This window comes from Rhinolophus sinicus, chromosome 3 (genome assembly GCF_057876585.1).
Source record: "Rhinolophus sinicus isolate RSI-liver-muscle chromosome 3, RSI-T2T, whole genome shotgun sequence".
NCBI classification, from domain to species: Eukaryota; Metazoa; Chordata; class Mammalia; order Chiroptera; family Rhinolophidae; genus Rhinolophus; species Rhinolophus sinicus.
The window spans coordinates 298798-313428 of NC_142503.1; the positions used below are offsets into that span (position 1 = coordinate 298798).

Sequence of the window (14631 nt, forward strand, 5' to 3'; positions counted from 1 at the left end):
GGAAGGAAAGTTACACACTGAAGGACCTCACTGGCCTGAGGGACAATATCCAAAAGTTCATCTGTGAGTAACTGGAGTCCCAGGAGGAGAGGAGAGACAGGATGAGGAAGAAAAAAGTCTGAAGAAATAACGGCCCAATTTAGTGAGTGACTTAAGTACAGACTGGGGAAGTGCTTCAGATTGGAGGATTTCTACTGATCTATCTTCAAGTGAAGCTGGAACAGGTGTGAGAGAAGCGGAGGGTCCAGGGCAGGTAAGTTTGGGTGGGAAAGAGGCCTAAACATGGCACACGGAGTTGGGGCGAGCCGGATTGGGGCCGGGGTCCACCTAAGACCTCAGGAGAGGGAGGGCAGAGCCCATGCCACAGTTTTAATGACACACAGGGCAGGACGGCGGTAGGCAGCTGGGGATCGGGTCACTGGGACCTTATTCGCCCAATGACTCATTGAGCCCCAGAGTGACAGGCACACCGGCAAAAGCAGAGAAGGCAGGTGGAAGTGAGGGTGTCACATCAGAGTCAGGCAGATCCCGGACACCACCACGTGAACGCCCTTCCCCCATGTGAGATGGCGAAAACACCGTGGAAGGGCAAGGATGGGCAACGCTGTCCCACAGTGAGGAAGCTGAGGCCCCCGGGGCTGGACAAACCACAGGGCGTTATTGTTCACAGTTATAAGAACATAAAAGGTTAATTGCATCAGGGGAAGCCTGTCGTGAGAGGACAGAAATGTCCTCGACTGGAGTTGTGGTGGCTGGAGGTTTGGAGACGGACTGCACAGATGAAATTCATTGTGAGACCCAATGAAGCAAAGATGCAAACACTTCACTTTGGAGTGGAGCTGGGAGACACAAGGGACACCGAAAAGTCTACAAGGATTTTGCAAATAGATGCCCTGAAGGGAAGCGAGTTTAGATCTCACTGACCTTTACACCTTCACCTGAGAAAGTCCAGCAAGGCCTCTTCCTCTGAGGACATCTTTTCTGCAGACACTATGCATGGGTGACATCCCAAGGTGCTGTAAGTGAGCCTGTGCCCGCTTACGTGACCACCGTGTCATGGTCACCACTATCAGGGTGCTCCGAGCACCGTCCCCTGAGGCCAGGACTTTATCACAGGCCACAGAGCAGCAGGAAGCGATGGCACGATTGATTTGTGATACTGACACAGTGCAGCCAGAGGACAAGTGCTCCCCAGTGCGCGAGGACCATGAGACGCTGCCGACCCCGGGCCCTGCATGGCACCGGGTTTTGAGAAAACTCCACCAACGTATGCAACCGCCTCTGGAGGCAAACGCTGAACCGAGGTGCCCTCATGGGGGCAGCTTTTGTGCTCCCAGGAACCACTGTTTGCCCCAAATGCAGGAGGCTAAGGGGCGAGGGCAGGCCCTGCTGAGTGGCCCAGCTGGGAACTGCCCCCCAGCCTCCTCTGCAGTGGCCCCCACGGAGCAGCAGGTGCAGGGGGTCAGAGTCATGTTTCTGCACATCACACGGCTTTCTTAAGCGGGACCGGTCTTGCCACTTATAAACCAGGAGTATTTTATCCCTCTGAGACTTGGTTTCCTCATCGTAAGATGATAGTTGAAGACGGAAACCAGGTTCTTGCAAGGAAGGTCTATTGAGTGCCTTTTCCTCAGGCCCCAAAAACGCAGAAGGAGGTAGTTCTCATTTAATTCCTTTAGTTTTAGCTTTTGGCCACGCAACAGGAAGGAGGGATCGCTTACCCACACTCCTTCACCACGACACGCACACGCCCCACCACGGCACGGACACGCCCCACCACGGCACGCACAGGCATGGGCTACCCAAGTGGCAGGAGGGTGGGCGCAGAGCCAGGCTGCCCAAGGAACCTGGACCCTCCCCTGCTCCCCCTGATGCGGGATCGGGGTGCCGACCCAAGGGGCACATTATGACACAGGAGAACCTTCTTCCAGGGGTGAGTGTCCTGTTTAATGTCCCAGAGTCAGGCATTGGGGCCCAGCAGCATGGATTTAGGCTAGTCCTGCGGGCTCCTGCAGGCAGCTGGGCTGGTGCGATGGCCCCACGCAGCACAACTGCAGGGCTGCGTGTCCTGACAGCCTCTCCCCGATGGTGGCCACCACAGGCGTGGGTCAGGCCAGTTGACCTCCTTCCTGCTCCTCTCCTGGGAGCAGGCATGCCTGCCATGTCAGGTCTATCTGACAGATTCCGCTTGGTTCTGCGCTGGCCACAGGCCACGACCACAGGTCAGGATTACAGATGACACAGGACACACTTATCAACATGCCAGCACTGGCTCGGGCAGGCGTTCTGCTCTTTGGCAGTAGACTTTCTCACTCACATTCAGCTCATCAGCACTAAAACTGATCTTCAGATCGTGAGACCAGCATTAGAGAAGGAAAGCCCACGGGGGTTGCCCTCACAGGGCAGTCCGGTGAGGTCCCAGGGGAGGGGGAGTGCAGAGAGCAATCCCCTGATCGCCCTACCCCTGCGCCACTTGGAGGGCACCACGAAGGGTTGGGAAGAGGAGCTTAGAGCACCAGCTGGGGGTGGGGGGTGGGCCTTCCCGACACCAGGTCGGTGGTCAGGAGTTTGGAGTGGCTTCTCTGATCTGGAGAAAAGAGCTTGTCCTGTCCCTCGTCGGCCGGCCACGTGTGCCCATCCTACACCTGCCAGGGCCTCCCATGGGGGGGCACCCGGTAAGCCAGAGGCAGAGCTCGGCCAGACACACTCCTCCTCTCAGGCCCCAAGGCCCCAAAATGCAGGGCGTGGGGCAAGGCTCAGCTGACCCGAACTGAGGGCACCTCAGCCATCAGAATGTTCTCAGCATTACTGAGTTAATGAGTAAAGGATTTTGACAACCTTGGGGCCTTCTTAGAAACTTAACACTGCCTTCCTTTTCCAGTTTATCTCCAGAAAGGTAAGCTGGGCGGGTGGGGTGGGGGGGGTTCAGGGAGGGGGCAGTGCTTGGACCGGCCAACACTTGCACACACTGGCAGTGTCCAGAGGCTCGTCCCACTACCTGACCCCTGACCCTGCTCTGTTCACTAATGATATTTTTAAATGGCAGTCACAATGCCCCTCCCCACCCCCAAATCCTCGCCACACTGCACCGGAGGTCACCAGCCAAGCCCAGCACCGCTGTACCAGGGAGAAGGAAAGGAAAAGCCGTAGTGAGGTGTGAGGCCAGACCCGCCCCAGGGCCATCCCTCAGAAGCCTGGCCAGCTCCGTGAAGTACGCTGCAGCTGCCTACTCAGTGTGCAGGAGCTCGAACCCACCAGGATGAGGCCACAAAATCATTCCCACCCAAGAGCAGGAGGCTGCAGGTGGCAGGTGTGTGGGGGGCAGGACTGCTGTGTCCCCTCGTAACCCAGCATCAAAGGACACTGGCCCCTGCAGGGTGCCATGAGGGCCACCTTGGATGTGGGTGTCTGTAGCTATTATGTGACTGTCGTGGCATTTTTGTGTTTTATTCGATTATTGTTTGTTGATCTCTTGTTATGTGCTGACACTGTGCAGGGTAATTACAATGTTCCTAGAAACTGCACCGGGTACTTTTCACCTTCTGTGCATTCACTCCCCTGCTTGGGTCACCCTCACAGCCACACCTGAGAGAGATATGGCTGCTGGCCACGTCCCCGCTGTGGAGGCTCAGAGGGGACAGCAGCCTGCCCTTGGACAAGGCCACCATGAGTCCTCTCAGAGGTAGTGACAGACCAGGCCGGGTCCAGGGTGTGGGGTGCCCTGGAGGGTCCTCGCGCTCCATGAAGTTGCAGGCTGGGGACGGTGAGCAGTTCTCGGCTGAAGAAGCAGAATAAAAGTTTTGCTGCTCAGGACGGAAAGGGGCAGCTGTCCCACATGTGGTTTTGCTTCTTGGATGTGACTCTCCGGCATCTTCTCCTCAGTTTCTGAGCTACTGCTGTCACTGCACAAAGACGACAGCAGCTGCCTTCAGGGATTCTGGTGTCGGGTTGGCCTTTGGGAAGTAGCAGGAGGCTGAGGCCCGTGGGGCACACTGGCGTCAGGCATGCCTGTTCCGAGGCCTTCTCTGGGGTCCTGCCCTAGGGCTGTCTGGTGGCTTCTCAAGCTGGAAAGGCCTCTGTGACCCCATGACACCCTCTCAGTGAACCAAGCCTCCAAGGGACGGCTTCAGCCCCTTCCCTCACATCACGCCCTTCCCAGCGCACTCCCCTGGGAGCCCAGCTTTTCCCATTGGGGTCAGGCCAGGGAGCCTCCCTGGTGACCTGTGTTCAGGGTTCAACACCCCGTCAGACATGTGTGGGGGTGACAATAACTCAATAGGTAAGTGGATATCACCCGGCGCCTGCCAAGGTCTGTCCTGGCCTGTATAGCACCCATTCTTCACTGACTCCTCATAGAGGTAGATGAGGGTTTGAGTGACAGAGCCAGGATTGAAACCCAGGCCCAGCACCCATGGCCACATGGGGAGTAGGTCTTAGTGCCATAGGCTGAAACCCTCAAGCCCACGGGAACCAGCTCACACATGCACGTGTGAGCACACACACAGCCGCACGCGGACATGCACAGGGCAATGCACACGCCGGGCCTCCTGGTGGCGCTGCCCGGTGGTGCTGCCCGGTGGCGCTGCCCCATTCAGGTCCACATCTCGTGACCGAGCAGGGGAGGGGGCTGAACTGTGCTGAGCGGCTAGCACATGGGGGCCAGCTTCTAAGGGAAAGTGTGGGGTAGACGCCAGCCCCGTGCTCACTATACCCCAAATCTAGGGCTTGCTAAATCCAAAAAGAAACAGCCACCATGAGCGTGTGGTGTCCACCCTTGCACAGTCCCCAAAGCTGTTAGAAATAGTTCCCATCCTGCCCTTGCAAGAACCCTTTCAGCTGAACTCAGCTCGGACTTTGGCATGACAGCTCGGCAGGTGGTGAACTCCTGGAAGGGAAGAGGGAGAGACTGGCCCTTCCCCACAGCCTTGCTCCTCCCTGAGCACCGGCTGGGCCCCAAAGGGAGCTGGTCTGCCTGTGCCCCTGCAGCTGGAGGTCGGGCTAGGGCAGCTCACAGGACACCTTCCTGGAGCAGGTACTGGGCTGCCTGCAGGACCACGTCTGTGCCTGAAGCAAAGTGCCAGGGAGACAACCGGGCTCCCCCCTCCCCCACCAGGCCTCCAGTCTCCGTGGTAGGGGCCCAACTGTGCATGGGGCCTGCACATTCTGCCTGCTCTCCGTCTCGCTCAGCCTGGCCTCCTCCCTTTCTCTGAGGCCCATTTTGACGGCCCCCAGAGGGGAGGCTGGCCACCATCGGGCCCTCACCCAGTAACCATGGGCTCTCACCGCTCTCTGGGAAGACTGAGCTTGACCTGCAGCCTGGTCACGGCGGCACACACCCAGCCAGGCACGGCCCAGGGGTCGTTGTGGGGACCCGCAGCGCTGGCTGGGGCGGCAGTCAGCATGTGTAGGTGTCACCCCTGTGTGCAGGCAGGTCCGACAGAGCCGGGCGCCGTGCCTCCACCCCACCTGACAGCCCCATGCCCTCCTGGGATGCCTGGCGGGGCCTTCAGAGGCTGAGGGAGGCATGCACACACGGGCTTTCCAACGCGTTTATCTGAAGTCTCACAAACTCAGGGGCTTCTTGCCAACATTCCAAATCAGCCGGCGGCCCAGCTGACGGGGTGATGGGTCTGAGTGGTCCTTGGCCCTCCCTGGGGTCTTGTCTGTCCCAGTGGGGTCAGTGTGCGTCAGCTCAGAAGCCTCGTGACCTCACCTCCCTCCTCTCCCCAGGCTGGTTCCACCAGCTGTTCCTCACACACCATCTCTGTGCCTTGGCACTGGCTGTTGCGCCCTGGAAAATGCGCTTCCCCTCAGGCACAGGCCTCCCTCCTCCCGTCATTTGTTCACTGTCACACTTAATGCCATTGTCCCGTGGCCAGGATCATGTCTGTCTGTCCTCTCACAGGAATGCCACCCTCTGGGGTGGTCTGGGTCTGCTCTGTGGCCTCCAGCAGTGCCAGACAGGCGGTGGCACTAACGTTTGTTAAATGAGTATCGCACAGGTGACAGTGCCAGAGCTGTGGCTGCTAAAAAATTGAGTCTTTCGACTGCACTGGTAAATGAAACCATTCAAGCCCAGAAGAGTGGTTGCTGTGCTGGGGTTATCGACCCGCCTGGGACACCAGCTCCAGGCTGCGTCCCAGGAGGGTGCATGGAGGCGTGCGTGTCGGGCCCTGGCAGACTTATTCCGGAAGGCCAACAGGGGTGAACAGGGCAGAAGGAAGTCTTCGGCTTGCAGTGGATGCGGCTCTAGACTAGCTCAGGCGAGCTGGTGCGCCCCGGCCCACCCAGGCAGCTCTGTGGGGCACTGCTGCTCCCCACCCAGAGCCCCACACGCCCACAGCCTCTGAGCTGACGCTGGCAGCACTTGTCATCGGGCGTGCCCTCAGCTCACAGGAGGCTATGTGGCAATTTGGGGAAAGAATGCAGCCGAGAAGCCTGGGAGCTTCTCCTAGGCCAGCATCAAGGGTTTGCAGGAAGCTCCCAGGCGGTCACCATCACCTATCACGCCAGGTGAGCACGGCCAGAGGGGCGGGGGCTCGGGCTCTGGGGACACAGCAGGGACACACACAGTCCCTGCCTCTGCAGCCTGACCTAGTCGAGGAGACATCCTCAGGAACTGGGGTTCGGGGGCTGCAGGTTTCTCAGAAGAGGAGGGGCAGCAGGAATCCCAGGCAGGTGGGGCTCAGCACCCTGGTGACCTGCTTGACTGGTGTGTGTGTGGTGTGTGTGTGGTGTGTGTGTGTGTGTGTGTGTGGTCTGGGCTCAGCTTGAGCCAGGGGAAGCCCTGCACAGCAGGGCCTCAGGGGGTGGCTGGGAGGCTCCCCATCCCCGAGTGTGATGGGCAGTGCAGGCATTTGGGTTCACGCAGCACTGCTGTCTCCCCAGGCCTGAGCAGACGGGAGGAGATGGAAAATAAAGGTATGAAGAGATAGAGAGAGTCTGCAGATACGTGCGTGAGGTCAGAAGGCAGGGAAGATGTGAGCAAAGGTGCAGGCATGGGTGGGGACAGACACCATCCCCAGATAAGCAGACCTGGGACTGCCCTGACCCTCAGGCCAGGAGAGCACCTGGCCGCCTGGCAGCTTGACCAGTGCAGGGGACAGGGACCCTGCTGTGCCCAGCACGGCTGAGGCAGGAAGCCACCCACTCTGGGCTGCAGTGCAGAGGGTGGGGAAGTGGGCTCTGCTTAGATCCAGCACCCAACAACCTGCACCCCAAGGCCTGGGGCCTGAGATGCCAACTGCCAGACTCCGAGCCCGGTGCAGCCCCACAGGGCACAGCCGGAGCGGTGCCTTCTCTGAGAGACGCTCCGAGCACCTGCTAGGGGAGGGAGGGCACAGGAGCCTGAGAGGGCTGGCCCTGACCTTGGCCAGCCTTGGCCAGCACACTGAGCACAACTGCCGCTTCAGGTCAACTCGCGGCTGAAAGGGACTCAGCCTGGCACCGGGAGACCCCACCTGTAAGCACACCTGGGGAGCACGTGGGGCCGGGAAAGCCCCCTTTGCCCACTGGGAGCTGGGTGTGGGGCAGAGCTGACATGTCTGTGAAGAAACACGGTGTGAGGCTGATGAAGTGTAGACTAGAGCTGGGAGACAGGTCAGCGCACTCCTGCGTTCAGAGCCAGCAGGCTGCCCGCACAGGCTGACGGGGTCCAGACTCTACTCAGGGCTGGGGTGCCGGGAACAGGTGGAGGTTCGTCCTGGACTCTCCTACAGGAAGCTGGCCCAGGTGGAAGGCTTCTGGGGAGTCCCTTATGCACCCCAGGAAGCACTGGGTGCTGTCGCTTCTGACCTTCGCTCCCTGCCTCTGGATATTCCAACCCAGTGCTTCAGTTCCAAATGCCCACGGATTGTTTTACAGCTGGAGGCGGATTCTCCCAGGAGCAGTTCCTGGGAGAGCAGACTTTACACCTGCAGCATGGAACCCTCCCTGCCACACACGCTCTTGGGAGAGTCCTGGATCCGGCCTTGGATGGCGGGTCCTCACTGCAGGCCCACTGCCTGCATCTGTCCTGTTAGGACGGGGCGACTAGTACCCACTGGCTGGTCTACTCTTTGGAAGTTGGGAAGACCATCCACTGGGAGCTCTGGCTGGTCACCCTGCCCTTCGACGCCATCCTCTCACATCCCCTCACGGGGACTGAGGTGACTCCGTGGGTGCGGGAGGACAGCAGAAGTGGAGGACGCCCAGGATCCCATCGGAGAGCGTGGGGCACGGATCGGGGGCACAGCAGGGGCTCCCCGTCTGAAGCCAGAGCTGGTGCACCTAGCCCAGGAGGTAACCACACTCTGGCTTCCCCCACGGCCTGCAACATGGCTCAGGGCAGACACCCAGGGCCCGACGGCTGCGCCTTGGGGAGACCCACCGTTAGGCAGGGGTCCGGGCAGAAGCCAGTGGCCTGAGTGCCTTGGCAAGATAATACAGGGGTGGCTGAGTACCCCAGGGTCCACTGTTCTCTCTTCTCTCACAAGGGCTGGTGTCTGGCTGAGTGAAGAGTCCCTGTGAGATGGCTTTGGAAGTGAGGACTTGGGGTGCTGGACATGGGGCCTGGCGATGGATCAGAGTCTGGGTTGACAGGCACCTTCAAACATATTGGACGGAGGAGAGCATGGCCCCAAGGCTGTGAGCCTGCAGGGCTGGGAAAAGCCACGTCCAGCGCCGCCAGTCTGCAGCTTCCTGGGGCGCAGAGCAGGTAAGGGCTCTTGGCCATCGCACAGCTGACCCTGAGCCCCCACTGTCCTCACAGCGGCCAGTGCCAGCCAGACCAGGCTCTTCCTGGTTAAGAGGGAGGTGGTGCCTCAGCAGGGAACACCCCAAAGACCCTAGGGACGTTGGGCATGCGGTGGGGGCACAAGTGTCTCGGAGAACACACTGCTGCTGGAGGCAGAGAGACCACCCGACACCCACCTGAGCCTCCGTGCTTCCAATCCCAGTGGACTGTCTGCCCCTGGCTTCCTCCAGAGTTTTTGCTGAGGACTGTCCCCCTTCTGGAGGGAGGGCAGACTTGGTGCACAGAGACTCTCAGCCCTTCCAGCTCAGAAAGTGAAGCCACCACTTCTCGGGGATTGGGCCAAAGTCAGGGTGTCCTCACCCCACCCTTCAGTGCAGGGAGCCCTATTTCCAGAGTGTGTTCCCAAACAGGACGTCTTGCGGGGTCACCCATGTGGAAGCCGCCCGCTGCCCTGCCAACTCCAGCCCATCCGGTCCAGGCTGTGCATGTGGCCCAGCGCTCCCCAGTGGCAGGGTCTCAACCCCCTCGGCAGCCTCCTCACTGAACCGACTGGGTGCCACCTCTCCCCCCAGGGCACACAGGGACATCAGCTGGACACCTGAGCTGTCTGTCCTCTGAAGTGTTCCCGGCCTAGTGCTTGGTAACAAATGGACCCAGCTGACCTAGAACTCCCCCCAGCCCAGCTTCCCCACTGGTGCTTCGCCTGTTCATTCTCTGTCAGGTGGCCGGGGTGACATTCTGAGCGAGTGCCACCACCCTCCCTCCTGGGTGGACATTAGCGTTCTCCTGGGTCTGTGCTCAGGCTGCTGTGGCCTCCCCTCTGGCCTCCCAACACCCCAGCCTCCTTCTTCCTCCAGGAGCACCTTCCCCGGTCACCCTGCCACCTCCTGGGCTCTGTCTCCAGAAGCTGCCTGGACCTCCCCCAGGTGGGGCCAAACTTAGTGATGTCCACCGTCTCACCATCTCTATGTGGCATCGGGCCAGCCCTCCAGCCCCCAGGGGAGGCCTGAGGAGATAGAACACTACTGGGGGGAGAAAACCTGGCCTGGTACAAGGCCCAAAGTGACCGTGGGGTGGGAACCCCCCCCGGGGAGCACATGTCCCAGGTCCCCCCCGTCCAGGGGCAGACACTGTCCCACTGCATAAGGTCCTCAATGTCAGTCTCCACGTGGCCCTGAGCTGTGGACAGCTCCCTTCTCCCCTGAATTTCCTAAATATAGTAACAGGCAGGGGACTCCCAGAGCCCCTGGGGCACACAGATGGGGAGCTTGCAGCAAGCCCTTGGCAGATCCGGGCTCTCAGGCATCTGTGGCACAGCCGCCACACCTGCTTCTCACCTTCCAAAGATATGATGTGGCAGCAGCTTCCAGTGGCGGGACCCAGGCCCCTGGCCACCTCGACAGAGCTGTGGCCCTGTCCTCTGCCCTCTCTGTGCCCAGCTGCCCGAGGTGAGAAGCCACCTTGAAACGTGTGTTTCAGGGTCCCCTGCACCTTATTTTCCCAATGAGGTTCCACATGGCTGAGGAAATCTGACCTCTCCAGCACTAGGTGGCTACGCGACCAAGAACTTAGAACCATCTGTGAGACACTCAACAAATGTTTGCAATCAGTAGCAGCCCAGCTCTTGTGTCCCTGTAACTTGAGACTGAAATCGTCTGGACGATCCCTGACCATTTCAAATGATGAAAGGGGCCAAGTCGCTTAACAAGTATGAACCCTGGACTGTGGGGTCGGCGGGGGCACACGGGGTTCCTCCTCTGTGCACAGACGGCCCCAGTGCCACACAGCCTCCAGGCACAGCCAGGTGGTCCTGGACGTTCGCAAGATGGGCACCAGGGTTAGCTGTGAAGGGAGGGGTCTGGGGCATATGGGAGGAGCTTGGTCCCTGGGTCAGGGTCTGACTGTAAATGCAGAGCTCTCAGGGAAGGTGGGGACCCACGCAGAGGGCTGGGTTAATGCAGCAGAGACCAGGTCAGAGCACAGTGGATTGTGGGGGGAGCCTCAGAGGGCTCAGCTGGGGCTGGTCTGGACTGAGTCTGGACCACTGGGACGGGTGATGGACTCCTTGGGACTCCAGTTTGTGGGGCTGAGTGTGAGTGGGTGGGTCCGGCTTGTTTGCTGAGCGCTGGTTTTGATCCTGTGGAGTGGAGAGCTGGGGCAGGGTCCAGGCACAGACGCCTGGTGGTCAGCCCCATCTCAGAGAACCCTGGGCTGGGGGAGAGGGACCCCGGCACCAGGCCAGGACCTGGAGGTGCTGGGTGTGGGAGAACAGGGAGAGAGGCCTGGAGGAAGCCTCGGGCCCAGGCCCCGAGCAGGGCCCCAGGTGGATGGGGAAAGGCACAGGACAAGACAGTAAGGGGTGGGGGGGGGCTCCAGAGGGCAGGGCAGAGAGGTGGGGTCACAGGAGGCCCATGCTGAGCCATGAGGAGGGCCCTGGGCACCTGGGCAGGGTCAGTACAGAGGATTCCAGGGAACAGGATCCCAGTGGAACAGGAGGGACAGGGAGGGGACAAGGGCTGGCCATGGGAGTGTCCTGGCTTACTCCCCAAGATGTCTCATCAGTTCTGTCTGTTCACAGGTGAGACCCCGATGCCATCATAGTGGGAGCCTCCAAATACGAAAGGATTGTATGGACAGGGTCAGGGCGAGGCCTGGCCCAGGGCCGGAGGGCTTCCCAGGGACTCAGTCAGCTTGCTGGGTCTTCTCTCGGGGACCCTCCTGCTATCCTGACAGCTCCCGCCCCCTCGAGTGGGACCACAACAACGTATGGGACATGGTGCTGGTAAGGGGCCCTTATTAAATGGGCTCTGGGCCCACCCTCCTGGGAGCTGGAGCTGCTGGCGGGGCAGCGGCCCACCCAGGAGAAGGCCCTCTGAGGGCAGCCTGCATGCTTGGAGCCCCTGAAGGCCTTGGCTCTTCCTGGGTGAGTAACAAACTGTGTCAGCTCCGCCCTCCCAGGGCCCCACCCCCCGCCACTCAAGGCTGACCAGCTGGTGCCCTGGTGGCTGTCACTGGACTCTCAGATGCTAGGCTGCAAGCCTGTGCCTGGGGCCGGACAGGAAGTGCACATTTGCTTTCCACAGTAGGCATGCTGAACCTCCCACGTGCCACCGTCCTTACAGTGGGTTCATAGAAGAGAAGGTGGCAGAGGAAGGGACCTCCCACTCTGCCCCGGAAACGGGTCAGTTCCTAGGCGAGCAGCGTGAGCATCATGACAGGGCGCCCAGAGTCCCAGGCTGGGGCTGGACCCGCCCAGTAAATGGCACGTTGGATGTGGCCAGCGTTGGTGACCCCTTGGCAGAGGCAACAGCAGAGACAGCGCGAAAGCCCTCTTGGTGCTCACGCAGCTCTCTTTCCATCACAACCCCGCCAGAAAGCCGGGCGGGGGACAAAGTGAGCGCTGGGCCAGGCAGGCAGGGCCGGGAGCAGCACCGACGCCAGGAACAAGGAGGGAGGAGGCACAGGGACCCACAGATAAGAAACAGAAAGCAGAATGGAGGGGGCCCCCCGGGAGACCATGGGCAGAAGCAGGAAGTAAAGGCAAAACAAGCTGCAAACCGCCTCTGCCCGGCACCCCCAACCCAGGTCCAGGTCCTCTAAGGTCTCGCCCCAAAACCCAGATGTCACTGCCCCCCAAGGCCCCAGGAGGGGCCCACTCCTCTTTGCTTTGGTGACGCGCCCTTGCCACCTGCTATTCCATGGGGAGCAGTGTGTCCTCAGACCTTGCTGTCAGCAGCCTTCCCCCAGGCCCCACATACTCTCACAGGCCGCCACCTCTGCCAAGACCAGCACGCAGAACTTTGGTCCTGTAAGCGCGTAGGGAGGCTGACCTTCCCAGCACCTTGCCTGGAGTTACCAGCAACCCCACTTTGCTGGCTCACTGGAGCAAGTTAAGAGAAGAGCAATCTGACAGGTTGGGACTTTAAACAGAGAAACTCTCAATGGAAAAATCGCTCCTAAAAATAGGATTTTCCTGGGTTTAATTTTGAGTGGCACCGTTTTTTTTTCTCCTGCACTGGGAACAAAATATCCCTCCCGGGCTTGACGGCAAGGACATTCCCTCTCGCAGGGTATTAAGAAGCCCCAGGAGCCCGACAGACAGAAAACCGGGCGCAGGAGCCCCGCGCGGAGAGGCGCGGCGTCTGCAGGGCTGGATGGGCGGACGGGAACCCCCAACGCGGGACCCGCGGAGCCCCGAGAGCGCGAGGCCGGATCGGTGACTCTCGGCGACCAGCACGGCCGCTCCGGGCCCGACCAGGCTCGCGGTCCCCGAGCCTCGCCCTGCCTCACACAAGGGCCGACTCCCGGGGACTGGCCAAGGTGCCCTCGGACCCGACCGCGCGGCAACTGACGCGGGACGCACCCCTTCCATAGGGAAGACCGCGGAACCGGCACAGACCCAGACGAAGGCGGGTGCCCAGCTCTGTCCTTTGGGGCGCAGGCGGGGTCCCGCAGACCCCAGCGGAGCGGGGCTAGTGGAGGGAAAGTCGTGGCGGGGCCGGGATCCCGCGACCCTCCCAGCCCAGGGCCGCTTACCGATCTTGGCCAAGCTGGCCACGAGGATCCAGAGCGCGATGATGAACGGGTCCTGAACGTGGTCCCATTTGAAGGTGACCACCTGGAAGCCCTGGTGTGAGCCGTGCGCGCCGCCGGGCTCCTCCTCAGAGCACCGCACCTGCGGCAGCTCGCCCAGCACCAGCAGCAGCGCCAGCAGCAGCCCTAAATAGGGGCCCGGGGCCCCGCGCCGCGACATCGCTGGCGCTGCTCAGCGCCGTGTCGGGAAGCTCATATCTTGTGAGTCTGGCTGCGCTCGGCGGCGGCACTTGCCGGCCGGCAGGACTCCTGTCGGGCGGCGGCACAGAGCCGAGAGCGCTGCGGGTGCGGGCTGCTGTCCTGGTCCCCGCCCGCTGGGGTGGCCTTTAATCTGGCGCCCCCTCCCGCCCCGGGGCGGGGCCTTCCCGCCCCCGCTGCGCACTCGCGATCTCAGACATCGTTGCGCGCTCTCGGCACGCCCACCCCAGGCCTGACCGGCCCCTTGACCTAACCTCCCCACCCCCACTCGCGGTCCCCTCTGTCGCCCTCCCCCACCGGCCTGCACGCGTCCGGGAGCCTGGGGCTGCAGGGCGCAGGCCAGGAGGTCCACGCGGCCGCAGGGCGATGGGCGAACGCCTCCCTTGGGGGCGGAACGCAGCGCCCGGTGGCGTCGGGGTGGTGGGGTGCCTCGGGCGCCCCTTGGTGGCGTTTCCTCAGCTCCCGAGTTGCCTGTGGCCGTCGTGGGCATTCTTGCCCCAAGCTGCTCCTTCTCCACAGGCACAGGACCCAGGGCTGTGCAGACCGCGCTAGAGACCTGAGGGCCCAGAGGGCGCCAGGACTCCAGCCTCGTGCTGCCTGCCACACGGACCTGCAGTTCATAACAGGATCTAACAACTTGCCAGAAACCAGGACCTCGTCCTCCCCAACCTCAGGTGGTGCAGAATCCAAGTCACTGCTGTTCCCGGCACGGCCCTGTCCCTTCTGTGAGTGCCCCTTTCCCCAACCTCTGAGCCCAGCCCCACTGCTCAGACCTCCAGCTTAGGGCCTGGATTGTCTTTTCGACTCCAGGGCTCAGCTTCAAATTGACATGAGGAGGGGGCAGGGGTTTTCTGCTCTGGGCTGCCACCCGCTCACCTGGGCTTCTCAGACTCCAGGATGCAAACGGGGTCCTCATTTCCTCCCCAAACCCACCCTGCAGCCTCAGCACCCCAGCCCCATCTGCTGTCCAGCCCTAAACCTAGGAGGCGTACCTGACCTCTCCTTCAGCTCCCACTATTTCCAGGCATCTCAGGGAATGTGTCTGCTCTACCTGCAAAATACAGACGGAACCAGCCACTACCTGCTGCTCAAAGACCTCCTGCCCG

At 61.2% G+C, this 14631-nt stretch overlaps 1 protein-coding gene across 2 annotated transcripts in view; it reads right to left on the reverse strand.

Annotated features, from left to right (window-relative positions):
* SLC9A3 (solute carrier family 9 member A3) overlaps window positions 1–13645 on the reverse strand; it is a 39533-nt gene extending 25888 nt beyond the window's left edge. Inside the window, exon 1 of one of the 2 annotated variants that reach the window (XM_019744591.3) lies at window positions 13271–13644. In XM_019744591.3, coding sequence (XP_019600150.2) covers window positions 13271–13487 — 217 coding nt within the window. In that variant the 5' untranslated portion in view covers window positions 13488–13644. Of the gene's footprint in view, window positions 1–13270 lie in introns of both variants that reach the window. The other variant, XM_019744592.3, reaches the window with a different exon arrangement.
* Between the last annotated feature and the right edge of the window lie 986 nt (window positions 13646–14631).